Here is a 23,384-nt window from a genome sequence, read left to right on the forward strand (position 1 = left end):
TAATCCGTTCTGGGGTTTTTGATGCAACAGAGATATTAAGCCGCAGAGGAAAGGAGACTGCCGTAGAATGTGGGAGCAGGAGCAGAAACCCAACGGTGCCAAAGGGGAGAGGGTGGCCCTGGCCTTCACCGTCCCTGCTCCTCTTCCCCTCCTACGCCAGCAGTGGTGGCCGGGGTCTCCCTCCCTCTCAGCCTCTTTTCAGGAGAGCTGCTTCTCCCCGATTCTGCTCAGGGCTACATCTCTGCTTCCCTGCGCCATCCCATCTCTCCTTCAAGCATGCCGGCCCCTGCTTCCCCCTGGCCTCCCGCAAGCAGCTCGGCTCCAGCCATAGCCCTCTGCGGACAGAGCACGGCCCCGGGAGGCTCCTGAGTCCATCCCGCACAAGAAGGTGCTGCCGAACTAGGCTCCCGAGGGGTCACAGAGTTCCCTGGGCTCTCTCTGACCCCTGGATTTAAAAATGCACAGAGGAGAATCCTTTGTTTCCTTCTCTTTGGAGCCAGAGGCCTGCAAAGGGACCCCCTTCCCTCTTCCCTGAAATAGAAAAGCCTGTGCCATCTTCCTTCTACAGGAATTGCTTCTTTCTCTGGATTTGAAGTAATTTGATAATTTGAGTTTCCAGCTCCATGTGCTCCGCGGATTCTATTCATTTCTTTTACATCTTATTTTTTTTTTCTTGGGTCTGTCTCTTGTCTTTTCTTTTCGTCTGTGTTCCATCCATGGGAAATGCAGATAGCCCTCCTCCACGTAAGTGCCTCTTCATACCTCATTGCCTGTCCCCATAGCTTTAACATCTGCTAGTCCTAGTTCTTAATTTAGTCCCAGTGCCTTTTTTGTCCCCTAGAGGCTGAAGTAGATACCGTCTGGGCCCTAACCACACTGACCTTAGTCTAGTCGTGTTCTTGTTAACGTCTGTAGGTTACTCCGAGAGGCTAACACTCTTCCTGTTTTAGAGCATGCAACTTCTGTGTCTTTTGAAATTGTGCTTATTTATTAATTTTTGTGTGTGACGATTATCACCCTGTGGCAAAGATGACATTCGCTGAGCCAAGCCTGGTGGAAGTCTGCAGATGGTCCCTGAATAACACACGATAGCCCCGTTTCTCCTTCAGCCAGGATGGCAGCAAAGTGACCACAGCCTCACCGGGCCACTATTCAAAATTCCTTCAAGGGAAAAAGAACTGGAAAGGATTTTCACATTTGCTTTTAGGAGATAAAAGAATTAAGCTCAGTTGCTTCCTTGCTTTGCTGGCTCTCAGATTGGTGGCTAGAGGGGAACAGGGAGACTGGTGGGGTCCACTGTAGCAGCTGCCATTGTAACACTGTAGCATGGACTTCGGTTCCAAGTCATGGCATGTCCTCCGGGCAGCTTAAGGGGGTTAAACCCCTAGCTCTGGTCAGCTCCTTTCCTTAGAACTAAGTCACCTGCAATGTGCATTTTCATGTTTGGGAAAGGCTGACCAGCTAACTTAGCAACTTTCCTGCCAGGCATGTATGGGAGAGATTCCCTGTGGGCAGGACACCCTAATAGTGTAAGCTGTAAGTAGAGAAGACAGGGATTGGAACTGTGGACGCCCCAAGCTCCACTTCTGCCAAGCCTGGCTCTTTCTTCCTAGGCTGAGCTCAGAGAATAGTGGAGGGAAGTGTTATCCAGGCAGAAGAAAAGCTATTCAGGAAGCTACGCACTCTTTCTACAAAAAGCTCCTAGCTCCTGAAAGGCACTTAGGGAAGCTTATCTTTTTAGAATTTATTCATAAATATTGCCATAACAGCAAAAACTAAGTAGCTAAAATGTAGGCGTTCTGAGAGTTTGAGCGAGTGCTAAATCCACTACCTCAGCAGAGTTGGTGTCTGAATGAACCGGCTGTGGAAGGCATCGCAGGTGGGGGATGGAGTCGTCAGGTAGGCTGACAGCTGCCTGCTCCCGGCTGGCAGCTGGGCCCGGAGCAAGTTCAGCAGGAGCAGCTCTGGGCATCAGGGAATCTTCCTTATAGACCCTTCCGCTGATGCTTAACTGGTGCTTCAACCAAATCTTCAGGTTTCCTGTCTTCTAGATTTGATCAATAAATGAGTGCTGGCTTAGTTTCATTAAAGAGAGGAAGGCCGGGATGAGGCCTCCCTCTGAGTCTCTAAGCAGTCACTGGAGTCTGAGTACTGAATCAGAATAACTGGGTCTGGGACTTCAAAGACCACAGTGGTTTTCATTCTTTGCCAGCTCAGCCCTTGTAAAGGTGAGATTTTTTTTTATATATATAGCAGAGTCTATGATTTTAAAGTGAATGTTAAAAACTAAATGTTTAATTAAATTTTGATTTTAAATTTGAACTTAGATTAAATTTTTAACCAAAAAAAAAGACACATCTACATCTTGTTGCTTATTGTCTGGTAGTATAAAAATGGGTAAGCAACCAAGACTCTAAGAAGCCCTTTGGCAGGGGGTGTCATCTCTCCATTCCAAGGAGATCAGGAATGATACAAGAGCAGGCATTGCTCATGATACAGAAAGCCAGTATTTCTCAATCGTATAATAACGTTATGGTTTAAAGAATTGAAAAGCAAACTTCTTTTAGATAAGTAGAACCATGGCACAGTCTTAGAGTTAAGTGTGCCTTTTTTTAAGCACTTTGGCGGGATGGGGTGGTGAACATGTGGGAACACCATTCTCTCACTAAAGACACCTTACTGTGGTCTTTCTTTGTGCTGCTATAGTCTTCCCAGGGTGGCTGAAGTGAGGGTCTACCCTAAAAAGTGTCCTGCTGCCCTTAGACTCATCCTGAAAAAGGATACCATCAGGAGGATGCTGCCAGCGGTTACCACTGCTGTGACAAACCCAACTTCTTGCTGCTAGGAAGTGAGAGCAAGTCTTGGTTCTGAGTTCTCACTCTCACTGCATGGCAGGCACAAAGGTTGTTTGAAATCAGGTAAACAGAATCAGCCACCGGTTTACCTGCGTGCTTCCACTGAGCTCAAGCACCAGCGACATTGGTTCTGATGCCAGTTCCAGGCACCATCAACGCTGCACCCCTATCCTGTAATACCGCTGGGCTACAGATGCACAGCCGGATCCCATGGCACTGGAGTTAAGCCCTGGGTGCACCTCTGCCCCAGTGAAGAGAAAGCACAGGGTCATGCTGGCATATAGGACAGGGAGGTTGCCAGACCCCTGGCTTGCCAGGCATTGGGTGAGGGCAGTGTATATGAAATTGACTCATACTTGAAGTTTATTGAGGTGTCTCCATAATGGCATTGCTTTCTTGGTTCCTTAGTAGACTTCTCCACATTCAGGGACAGGGATATATATCTATGCAGGGATGAACGGGTGAAACTAGCAAAAGCCCCCAATACTTGAAGGACCCCTGCACGAGCTGCCAGATTAGAAGGCATGGCTTACCTGTTCGGAGATCCCTTCGTGTGCAGTTCATAAATGTGCATGAAGGTAATGAGGAAGCAGTGCAAACAAATAAAACTCTAACCTGGGAGATATGTTCCTGTTTTGTGTATTGTTAAGCTAAATGTCTGCGTGCCGTCAAGACACTCAGATGGAAAGCTCATGACCTCCATCTGCCTGGGGAGGGGCTGCTTCCCTGTCAGAACTGCCTACAATGTCCTGTGAATCTTTTCCTCTGTGACTGAGCCACGCACCTCCAGAATTTCATTGCCTGAACGTTATCACATAATTTGCTTCCATACCATGAAGCAAAATAAGACAGTTTCTTTCAGGGTGTAGAGATTACGAATGACTCTCTACTTTTGATGAGACTCATCTTGAGATTTTCATTTTCACATGTCCCCAGATGATGGCACATTGCAAATATAAGTTAAATGCATATTGATATATGTGGCTAAAGCACACAAAATTCCACCCCTTTGCCAAAATAATATAGACAATTATGCAAACAGTTCCAGCCAAAAAATAAAAAATAAAAGAAGGAAGGAAAGATAGGCCTTTGCGTGAATTAACCGGACCAACCAATCATGCCGAGCTGGTCTATCTTGCTCTGATTCCAGTGACACGGTGCTCATGGTTTAATGAGATGCCCTCATCTTGGAGGTAGAGGAAGATCACACCATGAGTACTAACGCAGTGGTGGAGATATGCTGGTGTTTTTCCAAATTTTGATCTAGCTCCCAGGGGGTACTTTGTTTTATGATTGTTGAGGGGACAACTTCCAAGTATTTGCCAATGAAAACTAAAGATCCATTCAGCATCCCAAGGTCTCAGATGCACGATTTCTAACCATCCTACACACAGAAAGTTGGTTAGCGTTGCTTATTCAGCCCCAGTTCCTTCAACATCCCCTTTCTCTGGGAGCATGAGAGTGACACTGAACATTATTTGCGCTGCTCTTCTGTAGCAGTATCCTAAAAAGTCACATTCTGTAAAGGGGCTTTAAGGAGGGCAGCGGTGGTTATAGCATCATCTGTATGACAGAGTATTGCGAACCTCACCCAGTAGTAAACAGTCAGTAGGACAGTCATTTCCACTTCACTCAGGTATTGAAATCAGTGAGGCGTACAGGTTTTGCTATAAACAGGTGCCATATATGCAAATAAGTGCCTTTATATAAATGCATGTATAGGTGTAACGTGAAAAGCCCAAGTCTTTCTCTCTCCTTTTTACTCGTTTACCCTAAGCTGCGGTCCAGGTTCCCTTTCCTCCCGCACCTCTGATTCTAGGGAGACAGCTGCTTCGGCTGAATTGGTTATTTGTTTTCAGTTGAGGTTTGAGGCTTCTGCAGCTGTTCCTGGCCCAGACCTTACCTGAACGGCGGGGTTTGGCAGGCGCACAGGCTCCTGGCTTGTCCTCTGAGAGAGCCCTGCTCCCCGCTGGCGCGCTGGCCACCTGTTTGTGCGAGGGGTTGTCCCTACCCGCTTTAACCCGCTTCAGCTCCTCATACCGACACCCCGGGTTGTCCCTTCTGTGTTTTCGTTCAGTCTCTGTGTGCCTCAGTGATGCCTTTTTCCTTTTTTCTCACCTTCGTTTTTCTTCCTTCAGCGGCATCTGCTAGCTCTCCCACCCCTGTTCCGTTGTCTCCACCAGATAGTGAGTATCATTTCCTTCATCCGTCTCTCTGCAGGTTGCTTTCCGCCAGCCGCACTTTGGGCTGCCTAATGTCACCTCCTCCACCAGGTGATAATTCAACTCTGTTGGCGGAAAGCAGCATAGGGGTTTTAGAGAAGCAAATGAGAAGAGAAACAGACATAGGGCCTCTCAGATGCACGTGGGCGGCCTCCCCGAAAGGGAAGGCATAGTGAAAAGCATTGCTCTGGGTAGAACACCCGCAGACAGGCTCCCCCAAGGCTGCCAGAGCCTGCCCTGTCTTCGAGATTCCCCCAGTGGGCAGGACCAAAGCTGATATTTGGAGGAGCCAAAGGAATTTACCGAGAAAAACATCTCCTCTGCAGGGTCATAAAAAATGCTTTGGGGTGCTGTGTTTGTACCCTTCATTTTAACAGGCACAGTTGGATTCAGACATTGAAGTGAGCGAGTGGGGGCAGTAGCTTTTGCTTTATCCATAAATGCATACATTGCTCATAAATATTTGTGGGAAAATAAACGGTGTCTGCTTGCAGATGTGCCCGGCAGTAGGTGCTTAGGGGAAACTACTTAACCTTTCACAAATGAGCCTTGTTTTTCTCCTCTCTAAAATAGGAATGGGTAGTCACCCTCCACCCGCCCCGCTAAAGAAAGCCGCAGACATTATAATGTCGATCAAGCTGTGCTTTGCCCACCTGCATGAGGGCCACCAAGGCGGCAGGGATGTCGGCCGGTCTGTCTCAGGCTTTCTCGTCCTGGCCGAGCCTGGATTTCTGATCTGATTTTATTCCACTGCCCTGTCCTTTTGTTCTCCTGAGCCCTCAGGGGTAGCGAGGACTCCAGGCCTGCCCCTGCTGGGAGTTTTGAATCTGGCTTTCTAGGGGGCAACAGCAAAGTGACACCACAGCTGAGACAGGCGCAGGATGCAATGCCAACATCTGCCCGGAGCAGCAGTGGCAAGTGCGTGGGCAGAGTGGTGCCGCCTGGCTGGCTTTATTCTCCTTAAAATAGCAGGAGCCCCTGCAGGGTGGGCTCTGCCTCGGGAGGCGACTCAAGCCCCAAGCGCCAAAGCCCTCTGTGTCCATCTGTGTGACTCAGAAGCTTACCTGCCACCCCACACAGTGCTCTTCCAGGCCCTGCCCCGGGACAGAAGGAGCTTATTACTAAGGCAAGCTCTGGAACCAGGCACTCCTGCGTTCAGGTCCCACTATGTCTGCTCTGTGACCTCAGCGGGGGTCACTCGGCCTCCCCAAATCCCCAAAGTGAAGGATAGATTCCACTTACCTTTTAAGTGTTTCTGAAAATCAAAGATTAAATGTGAAAACAGTGGGTAGCACGTAGCAGCTGGAACTAATAGTAAGAATACAAATAAAGGGTTCTGTTCTTTCTTGCTGCGTGAGTCATTCATCAGCAAAACCTGATAATCTCTTTAAGGTATTTATATTCATATTGATAAAACAGAGAAGGAGTGAGAAAATATCTCACCATCTGTCTTTTCTTAATAATGATGCCTAGATATGTATAAGATACATACACACGTATATACACATATGTATTCGTGAACATAATTTATCTCCATTCTCTCATTCACCTTGCTGTGCCCTTTCTGTCCTTCGTGTTTCCATAGCAACCTGGCCTCTTCCTGCCCCTGCAGCCACAGCACCGGCTAGTGAGTACAGAGCTCAGCTGCTCTCGGCCAGACCTCTGCTCGCCGCTTGTCGTGGAGCCGACTTCTGGGTTACAGCACTGCCTGTTGTTTTCCCTTTTATTAAAAGCAACAGTTGTGAACGCATGGAGGCCCCTAGCCTGGTGTGGTTTCCTAAGCATGCTGTGTGCTTGGCTGAGAGAGCAAACCGAGCCTCACCGAAAGACCCGGGGGTGATTATTTGAAAAATTCTCTGTGCATGAGGAGGCCTTTCCAAATCGACTGTCTGGTTAAAAATAGAAAAGGATTAGGGAAACGCTAGGGAGACGAGAGAACAGCATCTCCTTCCTCGCTTTGGCGGTCCCTCCCTCTGAAATACAAATGCACACAGGCGCACACACGTATGCACACACGCGTGTTCAGACAGACGTGGCAAGGGAAGGAGCAGGAGAAGATGGCTGCTTTGGGAAAGGCAGAGGGAGCTGCCGAGAAGGAAGGAGCCTGACAGCGCGCCCTCCTTTGTCTCTCTGCGTACAGAGCACATGGGAAGGAGGGAGCTCCCTCCTTCTCTCTCCTTTCCTGCCTCCACCTCCGTGCTAGAAAAATGATGGGCCAAAGAAGCCTAACTAACTCAGGCTTTCTCTGGGTTGTGAGTCCAGATGATAGTGCTGGAATTCATCTCTTGACAATAGAGTCAAGAGCCAGAGTGTGTCCTCTTTCTCTGCGGAGCACATTGCACGGATCACCACTGTAACATGTGGCTAGCTGGTCTTTAGGATGCTCTAATGAAGTGAGATGCGTGTCAAGGACTGAAATCCCCCGGCGAGTCAACCTGAGTCTGTGTGTCTGTTTATAGCGTTCGGGACCAAAGCTGTGTGGGAGTTTTCGGTTTTATATTTCTGGGTGCACAGGGAAAAAAAAAATGACACGTGTCCCATTGAGCAGTAATCAGAGCGAGAAGGCAGAAAGCAGGTATGGGAAGCATAGCTCCCGCTCCCTGGGCCCAGGCTTCTGATACATAATTGAACAGAGAAGAAAAGAGTTTCCTGGTTCTGCGTGTTGCATGAAACGGTTCTTTTTTTTCCTGACTGCAGAAAACAGCTAAGGGTCTGCTTTCTTGGTGTTCCTTCCATGTGTGTGTGTGCTGCGATGAATTTTAATTCCCGGTGCTTTTGAGGTTTCATTTTGTCAGCAGAGCAGAGCCGGTGACTACGGGCTGTGCTCACACGAGTTTAATTCGGAGGATGGGGCCCTTTTGCACTCGGAAAAGGAGAGCAGCTCACAGCACCCTGTCTTCTTCTACAGTGTTGCTCCTGTCCTTTTCCAGCTTGGTGTAATGCATGTCCAGGCGTGGTAGGAGAAAGCTACATAATGCATTTGCACAACTGTGTCATATTTAAGGGGTCTCACTCTAGGTTGGTCTCTTCAGTTAGTGAAGCACAATCTTGGTTCCAGATTTTTCCTGAAAAAGGAATTAGATGTTTCTCCCTTGACATGCCTTTAATTTTTAAACATCAGACATTTCTGCCCACAGATGAAATGCTTAGTTGTGACATCCAAAGAGAAGAAAGTTTGAGTCATTTTATTGTGAACCACTTGACTACTGACCCAAATCGTAGGTCCCAGTGGATACTGAGATGAAGGAAAGGCAGTCACAATTGGGCAGCAGCCTGTATTTAGCATGAGCACATTTCTTCACCAGGAAGACAAAATGTAGCACATGTGAATTGCAGTGGAACTAATAGCAGAGTAGCTGTGAGCATGCAGAAATCCCTGATCTTCAACCAGCAAGGTGGAAAATTAATATCTCCTAGTTTTACATACGTGTGTGTGTTTGCATGTGTGTATCTTGATCCATTTATAATTATGAGTGTATGAACGTATCCTAAATAAAATCAAAAGAGAAACTACTCAGCTGTATATAATACCTGCAGTACATCCTTGGTAGGAACATGCCAGAATCTGTGTAAATGTCAGACAATAAGAAGTGCACATTCTACCAGCTCAGGGTGGCAAGGGGATATGTAACTTGGTTAAAAAACTTCTCTCAAATTATTTTTAATCAGCAGTGTGCTTTGGGAAGAAAGCTATCTTCTCTTCCTTTCCTTGCCCTTCTTCTCCCTTAGCCTCAGCTGGCAATAGCCAGAACTTCAGGTGGGAAACCCAAAATGCCTTTTAACAAGCCAGGGTTAAATGTTAAATTCCATCACAAATTAGAATTGAGATACAACATAGGACCCAAAGGAATATAGATAAGTCCACAGACAAAGACTGTTTTTTTTTTTTCATTGTAAATCTCAAATCCATGTCTTATCAGTGCAGCCACAAGTCTAAAGATAAAACTTTATCCGTAGGTGGCCAAGCATTTGTTTATGTCAGACTGTCAGCTCCCTGGGCCAGGACTGCAGTCTCTGCCCTTCAGTGTCGGCTGAGCTATTGTCCCAACCACTAGAAGGAAACCTTTTCCCTGGTCTGCACTGGCCTCTTCGTTTTTTGAGTCTTGACCTTGGGGAGGCTCTTCAGGGCCTGAGGAATGATGTGGGCATGCGGATAGAGAAGTGATAAAAGATCCTCAAAGCCACCATCTCTGGCCCGTGTCCCCTAGCCTCACTCAGCCCAGGCTCCCTCTCCTCCTTACACCAGAAGAAACATGAAACGACTTTTCTTAATTTAATGCAATCTTTTGTTCTTCCAGCGCACACAGTCTTCTTCGCCTTAAAAATCTCAGGACTTTTCCTGGATGGCCCATGTTCTGTTTCATTGCCCTTGTTTCCCAAGGATGCCGAGACATTGCTGGAATCTGTGAATAATAATAACGTGCTTTTTTTCTTTTCCTTTAACAGTCTCCTGGATTGACCTTGACATCTGAGTCCCGACAGCAACACCACCCCATTTCCAACCAAGTTTACATGCTCCTTGATGTGGTATTAATATGCAGTGTTGCAGCTGTAGCTAATGCTTATTGGTGTTGTTAACCAAATGCTCTTTACGATTTATTATTCTATTTCTGGGCAGTTTCACTGTCCTCCCAATGTTTCCTAGATAATGCTGCTAATTTAATTTGATTTCTCCTTTTATTTAGTCTGTGATTTTGTTGTTGATTTTTCTCCCTGCCCATTGTTTACATCAGTTTTTAATTTTTTTGTATTTTCCATGTGACCTCCTCCACTTTCCTTTCAACCAATCATGTGCGTGCGTATCATGTGACTTTGTCATGTGGCTTGCATGGTGCTGATGATGTCGTCCACGCTGGTGAACAGAAGGTAAAACTCTTTGTTCTGATTAGTGAAATAAATCTGGGACCGCAGCCTGGCACCTAGGGCCCAACTCATTTCTTCCTGTCTCAGATTTCCTAGGCAAAGCCATTTGAGAGATTTCCTCCTGTCCTCAATTCATGTCCAGAATCCATCGTTCTTCACAACCTTGACATGACAATTTGATATTATGACAGCCGTTGGTTTCATATTTTGCTTCAAGAAATTTGGACACACAAACTGCTCTCAGTAGCACAACCTTGTTAGCCACCGCCCAGTTTGCAAACTTGAATTTTTATTGGATGGTGCATAGAAATTATTTCCCAGAAAGGTGTTTCCTAAATTAGCTTTATAGCATTGTTCATCTAACTTTATTCAGTATTTCTAAAGATCACAGTTGTTCTAAAACGAATTACATTCCCCTGAAAATGTTTACAACCTTGAAATGCTACAGAGAGAAATCTATCAATAGCAAAGGTTGTGTTTGTTTAAAACCAATGAGAGTGCTTCATTAAATTCATGCAAATTGAGGACTTTCTGGAAAAAAAGAGATTTAAGAATTTGGATTAGAGCAGTTTGGCTGCAATTACTGAGGTGTCACTTTTTAAGAGTGGCCCTCCCCCAAGGCAGAGGGGGAGAAAAAACAAAGCAAAAGTCACTTGGCAATTACCATGACTGGAGATCTCTGTGTAATCAAGAAGCACATGATTGACCCTTGTAGCAAAGGAAATAAAATCATAGCCTAATTAAGCACATAGCGGTGACAAAATAATGAGTTAATATTGTGACTGTCACAACCTTGTTAAAACATTTCTTGCTTACCATAAAAAGAGAAGGAAGCCTCTGCTCACGGCTTCCCCCACTAAAATTAAACACCTATTCAGAACCTGCCCTGCGAGTCATATGCATTCTGTTTGCTCCTAACTGAAATTTTTCACTTCACACCCTGAAACACATATGAGCTGCATTGACCCCAAAAGCAAAACTAACACCAGTAACACCCCCCCCACCATGTGCCCATGCATGCAAGGGGTCCCTGTGTGACCTCACTTCTCTGAGAACTGATTGGGCGACATCCACAAAGTCAAAACCATCAACAGCTCGTCTCGCATGTTCTTTGTTCCTGGTCTGTCCTTTTGTTTCATGCTCCTCACGTGTGTCAGCCTGTGTATGTTCTCGTCCACCCTGCACATGGGCCATCTCTGCGGACCTCAGCTTTGTGGGTATGGCAGCTTTGCCATAATGGAGTCCCATTTACAGCCAGACTCCTGAACTTGACTTTGAGCTGCCCTCATTTCCAAAAAGGAGATATTTGATACTTACATGGTAGGGAATAAAGTGAGAATGTCCCCAGAGCCAAAGATGCAGTTCATGCCAATAAACTTGACCTTAAAAATGATCTTAATTTGTGAGTCCTAGGGCAGAGAGTATTGGGAGCCTAAGATTTTCTGAACTCCAAGTCCCACCCAAAATATTGCGGTTTCATTGTCTCCCTAAGGATAACCCACAGAAGGAACAGACTTTTTTTTAGACTTGCGATGACTGCTCAGGGGCTGATGTTCATGGGCCTTCCCCATGAAATCTTAAGTGTGAGCAGATGCTGGATGTTGGACTTGAAACCTGTCAGTTTCTTTTTTTAAACAAGTGTGGTCATTTCTGTGCAATGCTATAATTCAGAATGGAGCAAAGCACAGCGTTAACAAGGTAGAGACTAATTGATTCCCCTCTGAAGAGTGATCTCTTCCAGACATTTTAAGCAAGGCAAGAAATGTTTGAAGATGTTGTCTTCAGTTGCCGTAGAAACACTCCTTCGCAGTGGTCTTGGCTGTCAGTAAAAAATGTGGCCAGTACTAACAAAAAAAAAAAAAAAAAATCACTGAGAGCCTTATGGAATTCCAAAGCTATGATTAGCCCCTCATCAAACCCTGTCCTCATCCATGACAGCCCCTCTCCTGCAAGGCAGAGCACTTGTTATTCAGGTGAGCCACAAGCTGCAGGAAATGGCCTTTAACAATACAGTTTAAGGGAATGGAGAGGTCAGAGCCAATAAAGTTTGTGGGGGAGAGAAATAAAGCTTAGTTAAGGACAGTTATCGCCTGCTTTCCCTGGGCATTAGTAAGGATTTAAGCTGAATTGGACCTAAATTAGAAAGGTTAAAGTGAGCTAGCTGGGAGACTCTCTCCTGTCAGTGAGCTGAACACCCAACAGTTGATGAAACCCAGCATTCCCTGCCCACCCTCTGGGTGTGCTTAACATACGCCGAGTGCTGTGTCCTCCGCACGTTCAGCTGGGCGGTGTTTGCTGCACCCAGCAGCGCGCACGAAGTAGGGCAGCTCAGAGAAGGGAGGTCGCAGTGGGGATTGGGCACTGTTCTCCGCGGTTCCTTGCCTCCTGAGCCCACAGAGCTTTGCACGTAGAGCTTCAGGAGAGATAAGCTTGCAGCCCTGTTCCCTGATGGCAGGCGTGGAGTTCAGGGTGGTGAGCCAAAATGCCCCTCCATGGCATCGCGCACCCACAGGGCTTCCTGCAAGGACTCCACGGAGCCGTGGCTTCGTCCATCAGCTGCTGAGGACTCTGTGTAGATGGGACTGCTCCCGCCTCTCCACCCGCAGCATGTGTGTGACAAGCAGCCCCTGCACCCCTTCTGTCTGTGTGCTGCATGTTGGAGCATGGCCCCCTCCCCGCCCATTCATAACGACATTTTTTTTTCTGTAGCTACTGACACTGACTCGTACTAGGAAATGCTGATTCTGATGAACTAAGCTCTTTAACACCCACTCTTCCTTCTTAGATTGAAAGCATCACTAACCACCCCTTCCACTCCCGCCTTTATTTTTTTACAGCTGTGTGTCTGGATTGCCTCGACTTCTGGCAGGTCAACACAGACTTTGCACGAGGGTTTCTGCTCTAATCCTTTATTTCTAAGGATTCCCTGAACTGGCAGTTCCCGGGGCAGGGAGTTAGCGGGAAGGGGCTGCAGAAGATGGCAGTGATGTGTATTAGCCCCAATCCCGTGGGCAGGGACCAGGGGGCTGCTGTAGGGACCCAGTTCTCCCAGGGTTACCAGGACAAGGGCTGAAGCATCCCAGGAGCCCCATCCTTCTTCATAACTAATCTGATGCCCATGAAATAGTGTTGAAGACGTGCACAAACCCCCCTCTTGTGGCCTTGGAGGCAGGAGCCGAGTTAATCGTTGGTGATAGCAGTTATTTCTGTCCTAACTTCCTCAGCCTGGATCAGCCCCATAACCACAAGCCATACCTTTGTGGTCATATTTTCTTTTTAGGATGATGAAACAAAGATAATTGATCAATTAATCCGTTGGTGTTTTCATGACACCCGCGAGAAGGGAATTGGTATTTTTGTGGTTCAGTATGTCAGAGCTCATTCGTTGCTGGTTAATTTGCACGTTGTGCTGCTGTGTGCCACCCCACCCCAACACACACCCTCAGGCTCGTAATTCCTAAGGAATGTGATGCCGAGGAGGATTTACAAAGCAGGTGCCTTAGTGAGCGTGGCCTTGGAGAGCCGAGCATCCGTTGTGTGAAAGCTGGGGAAATGGCCACACCCATACCCACTCACTCTGTGTCCCTACGTTCTCTGGAGCCAGGGTCTAGGATGGCAGAGAGTCTGGTCACCCCAGGGCACAAGGAAATCCATTATTCCACCAAAGAGGAAAGAGCTCAGGGGAAAGAGAACACTTTGCTCCAAAAGCCTGATTTTGGAGGAACAATGTCAGGTTGATACTCAACCTTTTACATTGTCAGGCCGTTCTTTGGGACTGTCAGAAAGCCACCCAGCTTTCCTAGAACAGCCAGGGAGGTTCCCAAAAGAGGCATCAGAGAGAGTCCTGAGGATCCAAGAACGTATGCAGCGTAGATCACATCAGCTCTTTGTTTGACATCTAGGACTGAGAGCTCTGTTTCAGGAAAGATAATTAGTGATCTAATAACTCCGTATTCTGTATCCTGATTCCCTAAGGCGATTGGCTGAACCTCTAAGGACCAGTCAAACTTCTGACCTCTGGATGTCATCATAATGTTCCCGAGTTAGAAAAATTGAATAGTCTTCATATTTGAATAGCTAAATTATACATTTTTGATTTTTTAAAAATAAATAATATAAAGGTATACACAGATCTCAAATTGCTTGTGAGAAATAATCGAAGGAGACAGGAGTTAGGATGAACAAAATGAACAGTACTTTTAAAGCCAGAAAATTCTATTTGGTAGTAAATGTGAAAGTTTTTTGTTTGTTTGTTTTGTTTTTTTTGTCTTTTAATAAAGAGACAGAGTCTCACTCTGTGGCCCAGGATAGAGTACAGTGGCTGGTGCTATCACAGCTCACCGCAGCCTAAAACTCCTGGGCTCAACAAATCCTTCCACCTCAGCCTTCTGAGTAGCTGGGACTATAGTCCACACCACCATGCTCAGCTAATTTATTTTATTTTATTTTATTTTATTTTATTTTATTTTATTTTATTTTATTTTATTTAGAGATGGGGGTTTCAATTTTGCCCAGGCTGGTCTTGAACTCCTGGCCTCAAGTGATCCTCCCACCTTGGCCTTCTAAATTGCTTGGACTGTAGGAAAAGTAAAAGATTTTAATGTGACCCCTACATCCATCACTGGTTTATACTCAGTTACCCGAAACTTCGTGCAGATCCCTACAGAGAGGAAAGAGTGGGTCAACACTGAACACAGATGGAGGTTTTCTTAGGGATGGGTGTTGGACACCTCAGCATTTCATTTGGAAGACACAACTAACTCTGGGTGCTTGGGCTCCTTTGAGTGGGAAGTAGAATATTGTTTTCCTTCTGAAATTCACAAATACTGTCCACGTGCCCTGGACTTGCTCTGATTTTTGTTGTGCAAGTCAGGTATCCAGCAGCAGTTTTCTAACCCCCAGGGCTTCTGCTAAGGAGAGGAAGGCCATGAAGCAGACTCAGATTTAAGGACACAGTAGCACAGTAATGACAAGGAAAGAACCTACCACCTACACGGCCAAAAATACACATTTCAATTACGGTTTCTAAGGGGGCATTTCACAGGGCCTGCCTCTAATGTATCTGGCTGGATGTAGCCTCTATAATACATTCTTTCTTTCTTGCATTTATGATTTTCATTCCTCTAGAAAATACCAGAACTGTCCAATATTTTATGTTTGTTATTGGCAAGGTTTATTTTTTAAGGTTCTGCTGTTTTAGTCTTTACATAAAATATTTTGGGGGGAAAATTGGACTCATGCCTGAAGCTAGGCTCAAAGGGTGTAATTAGCCCCAGAGGTCTTCTTGGAGCCACCTGCCGAGTGCTGCTGAATTGCAAACCAGCATTTACAAATAATTACAATATTGGTTTTGCTGAAATTACCTGTAATGATTTCAATCAGAGCAGCCATCTCAGACCACAGTGCACATTGGGCCCCTCTAAATCATTTCTTCTGCTAATGCGCTCCATAAAGCAGTGAGCCTCCTGAATGGCCCAGTTTCTTTGGCTACCACCCCGCCCTCATCAGGCACAGCTTTATGCAGAGAGCTTAGGAAAGTCTCTTTAGCCCCATTTCTAATCTTTAAGAAAAATGGTCTCCCGTAAGCATTTGAGAATGAACAAGACAATTGATTAACCAGTTACTCTTCCATTTCTTAAAGTACTTACAGCAAGTTACAGAGCCACCAAGTTGGCCAAAATCTCTGTGATGTTAGTTGAATATGATCTTCTTTTATAAATACTATCATAGGAAACACTATAGTTCTGTCCAAGGGCTCTACCATTTTTTAAAAGACTTGATCATAACTTTTTTTTTTCATTTGGCAAACAAAACCATGTCTTACCCACCTTTGAGATGTCAATCCTATTAGATTTCCTGGTATCTTATAGATATTCAGTACACATTTGTTGAGTAAATCATAAGTAAAGCACCCTAAATAATATATCTAAATATTTTCTGATATAAAATAATCTAAATTCTATGAGAAAATAATACACACATATCAGAGTAACATGGCAGTTAGCAAATTATAGTGTTCTAACTATGGTATTAACAAATGTGAGATCTGTGTTCTAACTGTGGTACAGTTTTTAGTGGTTTTTCTGTGATTTTAATTTTATTTTTTCTAGAACAAATCCAAAGATAAGAGAGTACCTTCATCAGGGCTATTGGTTTCTTTGGGGATTCCTTGGAGACACTTTTGCTCATATGTCTTTGAAGAGACTTGGTGTGTGGGGGGAGGGGTTCTTTTCAAAAATAGGACTTTTTGAAGTGACTTGATTTCAACATTGTAGAGCAAAAAGTGGAAGCCTTTGTGCCTTAGAGATGTGGAACTGTTGACCTTGGGGTACATCTCCCTAAAACTGGTTGGAGATCATGTATTTTTTATGCTGTTTTCTACGGTGCCACGAGAACTAGCCCAGGTGTAGTTGGCAGTGCATGCTAGTGCAGTGGCTGTCACTGTGTCACATGACGGCAGAGCTGGAAGGAGCCCTAGAGAGCATTTGATCCAGCGCTTGTATCTTGCAAATGTGGAGACTGAGGCAGTGATTTGGCTAAAGCAGCAGACCCCCTACGATGCAGAGTTTGATACAGTGTTCTGCCATATTGGTTCAGCCTCGGAAGCCCACACTGCTCAATTATGAGAGGAAATAGCAGAGAAAGTGCAGCCCCATGCACTGGTCTCTGTCTGCCTCCCATGGAGGCCTTGGGGAACGACGTGGCCCTCATCTGACAGGTGTGTTGGAAAGGCCACTGGTGCACCCAGATGAAAATCTCCTCCTCCCAAGGGCTAGTAGGTCATTCAGTAGGGTCAGTGTCTTGATTCCCAGAAAGTCAGAATGATTAACATCCATCTTCAGTCAGTCTAGGGTCACCAACCGTTCCTGTTTACCTAGGACTGAGGGGGTTTCCCAGCTTGCAGTGCTAAATCCTGGAATGTTCCAGGCTAACCAGGATGAGTCAGTCACCCTGATTCAGTCAGAGAGCAGAATTTGTAAAGTGTCTCCTCCTTCCATCTGTTCAGCATTGCTGAGCCTACAAAGAGCTCCTGCCCCACTCTCGAGTATACACCACTCTGAGTTGCTTTTTAGCACTGGATATTTATAATGGTGTAGACACAGTTGACAGACTGTCCAAGACTTGGGACAGTCAAAGGAGGTTGAAAAGCCTACGTACCTTGACATGTCTAAACCAAATTTCAAAATATTTTCCACTGAATAATGGGGGCCAGTGGCTAGATAGTGGCTTTAGAACAGGACAAGTCTTTGCCTGAAGTCCACCACTTATCCTTTTATTCCTGTTTTTATTTTTTCTTTAATGACTGATTAAAGAAAACAAATAATAAGCACAATTTTTCCTAAATATCCCTGTGGCAGCTTTTATGTGACCCTGTTACTGCTGCTTCTCAAATCCGAATGTGCGCGCACACCACCAAGGGATCTTGTTACCTTTCTATTAGTAACAAGCTCCCAGGTGACGTGTATGCTGCAGGCCCTTCCACTGTAGCAGTAGGGCTCTACCTTAGCTTCTCTCCCTGGTCCCTCCCGAGACACAGGGAGGAGGTTTCCAGAGCAGCTGAATGGGGAGGCTGAGCTAGACACGAATGGCGAATGGCCAGTGGTGCAATTTGGAGTGATTAGGTCCAAAGCCTGATGACAGACCTTCCTCTGGCTCTTCCGTCACATGGCTGGGATTCTGTTTTTCAGGAGGGCAAGCCAGGGCGACCCACCCAGAAGGTGACTTGCTTTCTAGCCTCTGAAATAGATAGCGAGAGAGCACCTGCCTCAGGAAGTGCAAGAGTCCCAAGTGTGTTAGATTTTAATTTTGACTTTTTATATCAGACGTGCTCTCCCCTCACTGCTCTCAGCACCTATCAATGAGATAGTTTCTCTTAAAGTAAATCAGCGTCTCACTGAAGAGCCACCCCAGCCTTTTTAGTTTGTCACATACAAGTTCGTCTTCCTTCGCAGCCGTGTAGTCACGGAGCTACAAGCTGGGCGCACACGGCGAATGAAAAGAAACAATAGGCCGGGCGCGGTGGCTCACGCCTGTAATCCTAGCACTCTAGGAGGCCGAGGCGGGCGGATTGCTCGAGGTCAGAAGTTCGAAACCAGCCTGAGCAAGAGCAAGACCCCCGTCTCTACTATAAATAGAAAGAAATTAATTGGCCAACTAATATATATATATATATATATATAAAATTAGCCGGGCATGGTGGTGCATGCCTGTAGTCCCAGCTACTCGGGAGGCTGAGGCAGAAGGATTGCTTGAGCCCAGGAGTTTGAGGTTGCTGTGAGCTAGGCTGACGCCACGGCACTCACTCTAGCCTGTGCAACAAAGTGAGACTCTGTCTCAAAAAAAAAAAAAAAAAAAGAAAAAAAAAAAAAGAAACAATGACTGCTTTTCTGTTGAGAAACGCTGAAGACATTTTTCTCTCCCCTCTCACAAAGAAAAAGACTTTAAGGATTGTTACTTTAACACATTAAAGTGCCAAGGATTATCACTCACTCAGCCGAGCCATAAATGTGGGGGACACTTTCAGGAAACTTGCCTGTGGCAATGTGTGCTTTATTTAATCACAACTGGAAACTTGTTATTTTATTTTTCCTAATGCATCTAAGCAATAAAATTTAATCCATGAAAAGCCAGTCACAAGAACGCAGCCTCACTCACGCCCATGAGGGGATCAGACCCCAGCTGGGTGAGTGATGCACCCAGGGAAGAACCTGGGCTGTTTGGCAAAACAATTGTATGGGTGTGAGTTTTCGACTCAGACACTCACATCTTCCCGTATTTCAGGCTGTTCCTCAAGATGCGTCAGGTTCATAAAAATTAAACCTACAGTTGTAAGAGCAGTCCAAAGGAAATGCAAGTACCAGTGAGAGAGACAGAAAAAAGCGTGTCCCTAAAATGGTGAGAGGAACCTGCTGAGAGGAAGACTGTTTCCCAGAACGTTCCCAAAAGTCACTCTCAGTTTGGCCTAAGTCTGAGGCATCTACCTGGAATTCAAAGTTTGACATGTACTGCTTTTTTAACCATTTGAATTTCTGAGAAAGCAAGAAAAGTGTCCATCCCCGCCCCATCATACACCCCGTTTTGATGGACTGGGTTTTCACGCTGTGGATGAGAAGTTCATGTGAATTCACTGGCTGTTTCAGGGGAACCCAGCGCACCTAAGCTCGAAGGGCAGATGGGCGAGGACGGAAACTCGATTAAGGTGAAACTGATCAAGCAGGATGACGGCGGCTCCCCGATCCGGCACTACCTGATCAAGTACCGAGCGGTGAGTGGCCTCCTTCCCAGGCTTCACCCTGTCCCTGCCACCCTGACGGTCACCCTGGTAGGGCAGCCACGTGCAAAGCCCAGGTGGCGCTGGAGTGGGGCGGGGTCTCCCTCTGCATCTTGCAGGTGGTTCGTGGACCCTGGTCAGGGTTTTAAATCCAAGGACTGCCCTGTTAGGCCGTGTCCAAGCTGGGACCATTTCAAAACTTCTGAGACCGTGGTGGTGGTGCTGACAAAACTCACACCATAATGGATTTTTCTGTTTCTCAAACTTTTCTACACAGTTAGATTGCCATTATTGAGTACTTTTTGCAAATGCTGTACGGATATCTAAATATTGCTACTTTTGATAAAGTCTCTGCAGAAGGACCCTGGGAAGTAGGAAGTGAGGACTTTACTGATGAAGTAACTGGGGCATGCGGCCATCAGTGAGCGTCCGACCTCTCGCCGCTGGGTGGGCCAGAGTTTGAATCCAGGTCTGTCTGAATGAGAGACAGGGCTCTTGCTGCTGCCCAAGGCAGCCTAAGGTCCTGAAACAGTGCCACCTCCGTCACTTGCTCTTCACCCCCTGCCACTTGAGCTATTCCAATCCTGCTAACAAGCTGGCTGTAAGCCTTTTCCTCCTGGTTTTCCCACCACCCAAGACCCCCATGAATCTACCTTTTATCCCCAACCCCAAACTGAGAATCTCAGTCTCCTTTTTTAGTGTTAAAATGACAGTTGGCCATCACCAGCCACAACCAGTGGCTGAGAGATCTAGAGGCAGTACCTGAGCGCTGGGAATAGCCGCTTAGTGGGAGAAAAGAATGAACCAGAGAGCACTTTTCTTTCTTCAAGTAGCTCCCAAAGGCTTTCTCCAGGAAATTGATTTACTCGCTGTCTGCCTGGTGATCAGCTCCCATGGAAGTGATGTGTGGGTCTTTAGCTGGTTGGGCTGAAGAGTCGGTCCAGCTCAGAGCCCTGCAGGCGTCTTTCCACGTGGGTGGCTGGGCCTGTCAGTGTACTCCCAGCCCTCTTTCCCACTTAATTTCTAAGCAGGTATGAGCTGACGTAGCAGGCAAGGCCTAAGATGACTTCCCTAAGGCCTAGGCCAGAGGTCTCTGTGGCTTCCTCACTGCAGAATAGGATGCAAGGATTACCCAGGTGGCCTGCAAGCCCCGACTGGATGTGGATGGTGTGACAGGGTGGGATGCCTTGGGCCATGGCCATGCGGATGTGGCCCAGTGGATAGAACAGGGGTTTTAGAGCCAGATAGACACGACATCCAATTCCGACTTTACCACTTTCCACATCTAACCTGAATAGGTCACCCGATCTTCCAGAACCTCAATTTCTTCATCTGTAAAATGGAGATAAAACAGCTTACCGAGTTGTTGGAAAGATTGGTTATAATATGTGCAAAGAACCCAAAATGTGCCTAACGCTTGGAAACCTTTGTAAATGGTAACTATAGTTGCTGCCGAGATGCAGGCTTGGCTGGAGCTGTCTCCCGTAGGAGGCCACCTCCCCACGTCAGTTTGTCTGCAGAGCCACTGCGGCTGTGGCGGTGGCCGGCAGCTCTGCATTAGAAAGACACAACTGGGGCGCAACACTGAGATATGTCACATTTCAACAACCATCTTCTCTCACATCAAAAACTTAATTTTTGCTAAATATTATTATGATATATTATTGATGTGTTATATAACATAATATTTGCTTTTTATTCTGGGTGTCTCTTTTATAATGATGTTTGCCAAGGAAGACAGAGAAAGAGGAGAAAACACAAAGACAGCTCAATTGCTTTGTTTTAAACTAAAATGGGGCCACATAGTGACATACACACAAGCTAACTTACAGCATAGCCCAGGCTTCCTGTCTAGACCCTAAGGAAACTAGTATTCCCCTTCTAGCATCTCCCCATAACAGTCACTGGAGGTGGCATGAACCACTGTCATGTTCCTAAAGGCATCGCTTTGGGCGGTACACACCCTTTTGCCTGGGAAGACTGCTTTGCTAGAAGGTAGCTCTGCATCCAGTCTCAGCCACTAGCCGAACACAGCTGCCAGACCACCTCCCAGGTGGCATTGCTTCCATGTTCTGCTCCTCCAGGGAGCAGCCTGGCAAACAGTAAGCATTTGCCAAGGCATCCTGTATGGCCGGCTTATACCTCAGGGCATATGCCTTGTGCAAAGGCCAAAGACCGTGAAGAGGTGCGCTGTGCAATTGTGAAACCGTCTGAAGACTGCTCAAAACGTCTTGGAAACTTCTTCCACAGCTGTTCTGTTAGGCAGGTGGGCACCTAACAATGGCTTTATAAACTCCCACCCCGTACAGACTCATTGGTGAATGTGTAGGTTATAACCAGAAAGAATATTCGGTGAGAGAAAGAGGACGCCCAGCAGTCACGTGTCCTGCCTGTGACCGTGCCCTGGGCAGTGCCCTGCTGAGCTGAGGGTGGCCTTTCTGCTGGGCATCTGAGCAGCACCCTGTGGGACATGACAGCAGAACTCGCACCTGCGATGCCTCCTCCTTTTCAACTGCAATTGTAGAGACCAGGCCACGCTGCATGGAACAGAAAAATCTAACTCAGTTCAGCAGATGTTTGCTGAGCTCCCTACCATGAAAAGGAAAGATCACAGGAAGCTGGGGAGAATGAAGAGAGGTTTATTAACGGGAATAAATGCACAGTGTGCTAGAAGAAGTAAGACCTAAGTATTTGATAGATCAGTAGGGTGACTGTAGTTGACAGTAATCTATTCTATATTTCAAAATAGCTAGAAGAGAATGACTCAGATGTTTTTGGCATAAAGAAAAGACAAATAGCTAAGGTGATGGATATCCCAATTACCCTGATTTGATCTTACAAATTATCTGAATGTGTTCAATTATTGCATGTACCCTGAAAAGTATGTACGTCTATTTTGTATCGATTTTTTTAAAATATTATTTTCAAGAACACAATATAGAAGGGAAAAAGGAAAGGGAAGTTCACAGCTTTGGGTCCAGTCGGTCTCAGGTGTGATGAGTCACCTAATTTCTCTCTCACTGCTCTTGATCAGGTATAATAAGAACCTGACACACCGCCCCGCCAGGCTCCTTGTAGGGAAACAATGAGAAAATATATGGAAAGCCTTTAGTGCAGTGCCTGAGACATAGTAGGTGCTCAACGAATGGTAGTTTTTATTTTTAATGAAACTGGAATCTGTGCAGTGGTCACATGTCAGGGAGGTGAGTCACACATCTGAATGTGAGCTGCATTCTGAAATATGACAAGAAGCACATTTGTTTTGTTATCCTTATGGATATGTGCCCAGTGTTCCAGAGTGTAGCCCGGGGGACATGGATGGAGCTTGAGCCCCTGCATGCCCTGAAGGTGGTGGGACATTGAAGGGCCTGGCCCAGTGCCACACTGGCATCTGCTGCTGTTTGTATTTGCAAACAGGCAAGGTTGCCTCCTGACCTGTGTAAAGACTAAAAACCATTTTGTCCTACCATTGCTTCTGATTTTTATGGTTTTGCACCAACAGTTATTGACTCCCCTAAATTTTGCCTTTTAGCTGGTCTGTCCAGTGTTTTTATCTAAATCGTTCTGGTGTCTTCTGTCCTTCTTGCCGGTTTCTCCCAGCTCTCCTCCGAGTGGAAACCAGAGATCAGGCTCCCATCTGGCAGTGACCATGTCATGCTCAAGTCCCTGGACTGGAATGCTGAGTATGAGGTCTACGTGGTGGCTGAGAACCAGCAAGGAAAATCCAAGGCGGCTCATTTTGTGTTCAGGACCTCGGCCCAGCCCACAGCCATCCCAGGTATGGCCGCCTCTGCTTTCTGTTAGTTTTCCGCTTTGAATTAATGCACAAGTGCTGCACCTAATGTGCCTGAACAACCCTGACAATTGCTTGCTTCCAGCCATCCTCATGATTGGTTGCCCATGCAAAGCTTAGTTTTGCTTTGTACCTATCTGTGCAATGGGTTGAGATGTACTGGCCCCCCAGGAAGGCTTGGCCAAGCATCCTGGGGAAAAGGTCCTGTCTCATTTGGCCTTGAAGGACTGATGCTAACCAGTCCATTGGACCCTTCAGATGGGAAATACCCCAGCTCCAGCCCAGCCTTAGAAGCTGGCTGAGTACGGATCCTTTTTTGAGACCTTATCTGCCATCTACCACTTCATACTTGGACCAAATAACCGTTTTTAAGTGCTTTC

General features: G+C 46.2%; 1 protein-coding gene across 12 annotated transcripts in view; it reads left to right on the forward strand.

Annotated features, from left to right (window-relative positions):
• NCAM1 (neural cell adhesion molecule 1) overlaps positions 1-23,384 on the forward strand; it is a 297,758-nt gene that overhangs the window by 257,495 nt on the left and 16,879 nt on the right. For 6 of the 12 annotated variants that reach the window (XM_076002514.1, XM_076002518.1, XM_076002515.1 and 3 more), the window contains 3 exons: positions 730-744; positions 19,081-19,205; positions 22,812-22,989. In XM_076002514.1, coding sequence (XP_075858629.1) covers positions 730-744; positions 19,081-19,205; positions 22,812-22,989 — 318 coding nt within the window. The remainder of the gene's footprint in view (positions 1-729; positions 745-19,080; positions 19,206-22,811; positions 22,990-23,384) is intronic. The other 6 variants (XM_012761119.2, XM_012761124.2, XM_012761121.2 and 3 more) reach the window with 1 other exon arrangement.

The sequence above is a fragment of the Microcebus murinus genome, chromosome 4 (genome assembly GCF_040939455.1).
Source record: "Microcebus murinus isolate Inina chromosome 4, M.murinus_Inina_mat1.0, whole genome shotgun sequence".
NCBI lineage: Eukaryota > Metazoa > Chordata > Mammalia > Primates > Cheirogaleidae > Microcebus > Microcebus murinus.